Genomic DNA, 5,762 nt, shown 5'->3' on the forward strand with positions numbered 1-5,762 from the left:
CTGTCTCCCCCTGCTGAGGCATGCTGACCTTCTTCCATCATGACAGGTACTCTCTCCCACCTCAGGGATCTTGCACTTCGCATTTCTCTTTCTGGAACATTTTTCCCAAATATCTTCCTGGCTTGTTCCCTCATCTTTGGGTCTCTGCTCCAGTGTCTTTTCAGCGAGGCCTTCCCTGACCCCCTATAACCCCATCCTTCTTTGTTGGCTCCTCATCTCTGTTTTCTTGCTTTCTTCCCCCCTCCTTTAGGCATGTCTCACCATCTGACATTCTGTATATTTTACTTATATAGTATCTTTAGCATCTGTCTCTCTCACTAGAGGGCAGGCACCATTTGGTTCTTGGCTATATCCCCATAGTAAGCCTGGAAGGGTGCTTGGTACATAGTAAGTGTTCAATAAAGTTTTGCTGAATGTAATGAATGAACAGCCTTATGAAATGAGACAAGTATTGTCCCCACTTTAGAGATGAGAAAACTGAGGCCCAACAAGGTAAAAAGCAGGGTGGAGGCTAGGGTAGGGCAAGCACGGGCAGGGTGGGCCTTCAACTTCAGGGAGCACTTCCTTAAAATTTGCGCTTTAGGTACTTCAGATGCCTCACCCTTGCCCTGGCCCTGAGGTGAAGGCCACAGAGCTGGGAGTGACAACCCAAATTTGGCCCCAGCCCTGGCTGGCCTCAAAGCCCTCTATCTTAACCGGGAGGCAGTACTGCTGGGGCTGCCTGGTCTCCTGTCTCCTCTCTGCTGCTTCCCCGGCCTGGGGACGGCGCTAGCTCAGTATTTTGTGTAGAATGAATGAACAAAATCCCATCTTCACACCCCATTCTGTGGCTGCGCCAGAGGATTATTGTAACCCTCGTGCCCCTCTGAGTAGGAGGGCCCCAAGTCAAAGGGTGTAGCTCCTGCACCCTGCTTAAGCACCTGGAAAGAACTGAGGAAGATCTCAAAGCTGAGCTTGGCCAAGCGCAGGGCACCCCGGGCCTGTTCCTCAGTCACGGGAGCAAACACCACCTCGTGGACGCCCAGCAGGGGCACCAGCGTCAGCGTGGAGCGAGCCAGCCTGGGGGTAGAGGGTGGCAGTGGTCCCACGGCCCCGGGTCCCCCATCTTGCACCCAGCCACCTTCCCCTCCGTCCCCACCGCCCTCCTTCACCTCAGTCGGTAGTCTGGGCAGCGCATCTGTTGCGTCCTCAGCTTTGACGCGAGGATGCCAAGGATGCGCATAAAGATGAGAAAATTAATCTGCGGGGGGAGAGAGAGAGAGAGACTGAGCCAGTTCCCACCTCTCAGGCCTACCCCCCACCGCCCCGGCTTCCCAGGACAGGAAATCCCTGAGACCAGCCTGAAAGAGGTGGGGCCGGCCGTACCAAGATGGTTAGCAGGATAGGGGTCCTTATAATCCACCAAATGCCCTTGATATCGTTCCGCTCCCAGCACCTGGAGGAGGGGGAGTAGAGCTAAGGGACAGAAAACCTTAGGCTCTCCGAATTAAGCGCTTTAACTCCCCAGGCCCCGCCCACCTTCCTTAACGCCACACCCACATTTCCTTAAAGCCCCGCCCGCTACTATTTAGGCCCAGCCCTCATCCCGCCCCTTCCCGTAGTCCTGGAACCCAACTTTCTAAGCAATCTGTTCCTTCAGAACCCACCCAGGTCCCTAGGTGCAACTAGAACCTCCCCACGTTTCCATCGTACCCCTCCCGCGTCCCTCAAAGCTCCGCCCACCTCCCAAGCCCCGCCCCAGACCCACGACTTACTGCGTGTTCTCGTACAGGTACCTGACGATCACCCAAGGAATGACGAAAAGTGCGGGGGCCCCTGTGCAGACCCAACCCCCGCCCCCCACCCCGCAGCAGCTGTCAGAGCGCGCACGGGCCCCGCCAGGCCCAAGACCCGAGGAATTCCCCCGCCGGGAAGGGGAGGCAGAAGCCTAGAGAGGAGAGGAGACCCCCTGAGGTAGACCAGCAGGGTAGCTGGGGAGAGGGGAGGCGCACTGGGCTGGGCAGGGGACAGGGTCGGGGCTCACCCCAGCCGAGGAGCATGTAGCAGCGGAAGTGGCCCTCCTCGGAGCCTCCCACAAGCACCAGGAGGCTGTGCAGGTAGATGCCCTCCACCAGCAGCCACGTGTAGTTGGCACCCACGCAGTACTGGGTCAAGATCTGGGCCGTGCGACAGGCAGCTAGGGCCTAGGGGGTGGCCAGACAAGAGAAGGGGGCAGTCAGGGCCCCCTCCACCCCCATCTCTTGTCGTCTCTTGACATCAAATATTCTCCTCTCATTCTATATCACCAAAGGATGATGTCGTTTTGGTTTCTTTCGCCCTATTCTCTTACCCTATATGAACTCTCCCACTCTAACCTCTTTAACAATTGGTATCTTACATCTTGCTATCAGAGTTCCCCCCAGATCCCCCCAAATATGGCCTCTCCCACCCCATCTCCTTCTAAGAATTCCACTCAACTACTCCACCTCTCAAAAGTTTTCTCTCATGTCCCGCCAGCATATGGACTCTCCCACCCCTTGGCTTTTTAACAATTGGTATGGCCCAACTTAATAGGTTTCCTCCCCCCTGTCCCTAGACTTTAGTCTCTCCCACCTTGTCTCTCAGGAACAAATTGGTATCTACCAAATCCCCCCACTAGTTAGTTTCTCCCATCCTGCCACCGTCTCACCTCTAGCAGGGGATTCTCTCATTGGTGCGAAAGTCCAGCGATGGGTGAGATACTGAGAGAACGGGAATGGAAAATTCCAATAGAGGAGGTGATGGGGTGGGAGAGTTCAATGATGGGGGAGGCCGAGTTGGGAGGGTCCCTCTCCAATTGTGTTGGAAGGGTCAAGAGAGATTAACTGTCGATAGGGTAGGAGGTAGTAAATGGAATGGGAACCCTCTGGCCTCACCAGAGGAGAGAGAATCCCAATTTGAGAAAGAGAGAGACGGTGCTCACCCGGTTCCACGGGATAGGAGCCTGACCCCCAGGGTAGGGGCCAGGTGGAGGAAGCAGACGGTCTCGGGTGAGGATGGCTGCTGCCCGCAGCATGAAAGAAATGAACAGGTTGATGTGGATGTAGTTGCGAGTGCAGCGCAGCCGCCTGGGGGATTTGGAAGGCAGTCTGAGGACCTGGCCTTGGCCACACAGAGTCCCTTAAACTACCCCCCAGCCCTTCCCACAGAACCACCTTTAAATGCTTGTTGCCGGTGGAGCCTGACTACCCCATCTTACTGGGAAAACTGAAGCCCAGTCTCTGCTTCCTCCACTCAGGGCTGGGGGTCCCACCTGAAGAAACTCAAGATGAGCAAGGCGAGCAGCAGTGTGGCAAGGGATAGGGAGTAGCCCACGGTGTACACAACCTGCAGCCGCTCCAAGCTGAGCCTTTGGTCCTGGGGGTGGGGCAAGAAGACACAGAAATAGAGCTCAGTTCTTCCCCTAGGGCCATAAAGGTGCTGGAGAGATATCTGCTCTTTGTTCCTACCCCACACCCCAGTGTTCCTTTGGGGATCCACCTACCATTGTCTGAGTGGGGCACTCCGCCCCTCAACTCCAAGTCTGGGCATGTGACCAGCCAATCAAAGCATTCTATCTAACACTACACCACACACACACACACACACACAACGATTAGTCAAGGGCAGTTATATGACCCAAATCAGGCCAATGACAGTCAGTCCTGGGACATAAAGTTAGAGCTATTGAGAAAAAAACTCAGTCTTCCTACATTGTTGCTTGGTAGGTGGAATGTGAGCCTGGTGCCAGTGAGAGCCACCTTTTCCACTCCACAGAAAAGAGGACACCATCATACAGAAAAACAGAGGAACAATATGGTGAGATTCCCAACCACATCATTTTAGCACCCAGATCCAGCTGTGCCTGAAGCTGTAGCCTTATACTTTTCAATCACAGAAGCCAATATATTTCTTTTTCTTTCTCCTTCAAACAAGGAGCTGAATTTCTATCACTTGGAACCCAGAGTCCTGAACAGTACCAGGGGTTTGAGGCTCTGTCTGAGGCTGCTTTCTGCCTATGTCTGGACATCCTACCCTGAATCCCTCACCTCTTCTTACCTGAAAAACCCCATTCTTCTCTGGGTTCTCACACTGAGAATGGTCTCTCCAAGGTCCCCATTGACCATCACTGCCACAATGGCGGAGGACAAAGCCTGCAGCCACTGTGGGGAAACAAGGGAGGGGATCAGAGGCACAGAGATGGAGGCAGAAAGACAAATTGTGAGACGAAGGCAGAGAGAGATCCAGTGACATGATGATGATAAACCCTTGTGTAGCATTTTACACGTATCAATTAATTTAATATTCATAACAAGGCTGTGAACTTGGTACTATCATAAACATCATTTTACAAACGAGGAAAGTGAGACGTAAGAAATTAAATAAACTACCCTAGGTCACACAGCTAGTTAGGCAAGGAAGACCAAGATGTGCAGAAACAGACTCATGAAAAGGAGAGAAAATAAGAACCTGGTGGTCCTCAGAGAGATACAGAGACAGAGAAGGGGCATTATGCGGTGACCCAGCCAGGGGTGGACAGACAGAAGGAGACACCCAGCCAGAAAGAGGAGCAGGATTGCTGCGGGGCAGTGGTGTCTGGGGCCAGGGTTAAAAGAGAGCTGTTTGTGTCAGGGGAGGGCCCGGTGTCCACGAGGCAGCTCACCATGGCGGTTCCAGGGCAGGTACCAGGGGCAGGACGCACGGGCAGTGGCATTGGGTGCAGTGTGGTCCCAGCAGACGTACATATCAAAGGACCCGTTACAGGCGAGGCCTGGGGCGGGCGTGGGGGCCAGATGTCGGGTGGACCTTCTGTACCTCTCGCCCAATGCTTCTCCGCCTTCCACACACAAGCCCTGCCCCAGCCCCGCCCACCTGGAGTGGTCGGGTCCCTGCTCCGTCACAGCTCCTCCCACCAGACCCCAAGGCCCCGCCCACCTTCCGAACCCTGCTCTGGGCTCCTGCCACCAAGCAAGTTCCCGCCGCAGATGCTTCCCACTCTTTAAGGCCCTTCCTAGGCTCCACCCCAAACTCCCTCTTCGCGGTCCACTTTAGGTCCCACCCACCTAGTATAGGCCTCGCCCAAGACCCCTCCCTTTTCAACCTTCCTTTTCAAGATTCATCTCAGGCCACTCCCACGCCGCCCACATTTAACACAGACTTCTCTCAGGCCCCGCGGATCAGTCCTAGGCCGGCCTCAAGCCCACCCCTCTCAGCCCCAGCCCTTCTCTTGCTCCCAGATCTCCACCCCAGTAACACCTGCTGGGGGCGCCGCAGCCTCTAGTGTCGCCTGGCACTCCCTGCGGTACCGTTCCCAACGCTGGTACAGCTCTCCCGCCGTCTGCCCCTCAGAGCCTGCCTACAAAAAGAGAGAAGGGTGGACCCCCCAATCCCGCCCCGCGCTGACCCCTGCTCCCAGGCAGCGTGGTTCCTGAGGGCCAGAAACACCCTAGAGGGACTTGGAGGGGCTGTCCTGTTTTGCTCAGGAGTCTTGGGTGGTTTAGAAACCTCTTCTAAGTCTTGAGGGGTGCCTAGAAACCACCAGGGGAGTTGCTGTGGGGAACTGAAAACCTTCAGGAAATTTACAGGAAGGAGGCGGCGAGGTCTTAAAACAATCTTCCCAGTGGGATAAGCCTTAAAAGCCGGCCCCAGACATCCCTCCAAGCCTTGAGCTCCTTGGCTCCTGGGGTTCTCACCTCCGCCCTCCGGAGCAGCGGCTCCCACAGCGAGAGCAGCAGTAGCAGCCACCAGGGTGGACAGCTCGGCAT

General features: G+C 55.4%; 1 protein-coding gene across 1 annotated transcript in view; it reads right to left on the reverse strand.

Annotated features, from left to right (window-relative positions):
- The window catches only part of GIPR (gastric inhibitory polypeptide receptor), a 7,670-nt gene extending 1,908 nt beyond the window's left edge, over nucleotides 1–5,762 (reverse strand). Inside the window, exons 1-11 of the mRNA XM_024768268.1 lie at nucleotides 5,691–5,762; nucleotides 5,254–5,353; nucleotides 4,661–4,768; nucleotides 4,057–4,160; nucleotides 3,272–3,375; nucleotides 2,942–3,086; nucleotides 2,024–2,183; nucleotides 1,755–1,815; nucleotides 1,366–1,435; nucleotides 1,152–1,240; nucleotides 921–1,059 (exon numbers count right to left, since the gene is read on the reverse strand). Coding sequence (XP_024624036.1) covers nucleotides 921–1,059; nucleotides 1,152–1,240; nucleotides 1,366–1,435; nucleotides 1,755–1,815; nucleotides 2,024–2,183; nucleotides 2,942–3,086; nucleotides 3,272–3,375; nucleotides 4,057–4,160; nucleotides 4,661–4,768; nucleotides 5,254–5,353; nucleotides 5,691–5,762 — 1,152 coding nt within the window. The remainder of the gene's footprint in view (nucleotides 1–920; nucleotides 1,060–1,151; nucleotides 1,241–1,365; nucleotides 1,436–1,754; nucleotides 1,816–2,023; nucleotides 2,184–2,941; nucleotides 3,087–3,271; nucleotides 3,376–4,056; nucleotides 4,161–4,660; nucleotides 4,769–5,253; nucleotides 5,354–5,690) is intronic.

This window comes from Neophocaena asiaeorientalis, unplaced genomic scaffold (genome assembly GCF_003031525.2).
Source record: "Neophocaena asiaeorientalis asiaeorientalis breed wild unplaced genomic scaffold, Neophocaena_asiaeorientalis_V1.1 scaffold629, whole genome shotgun sequence".
Lineage (NCBI taxonomy): Eukaryota > Metazoa > Chordata > Mammalia > Artiodactyla > Phocoenidae > Neophocaena > Neophocaena asiaeorientalis.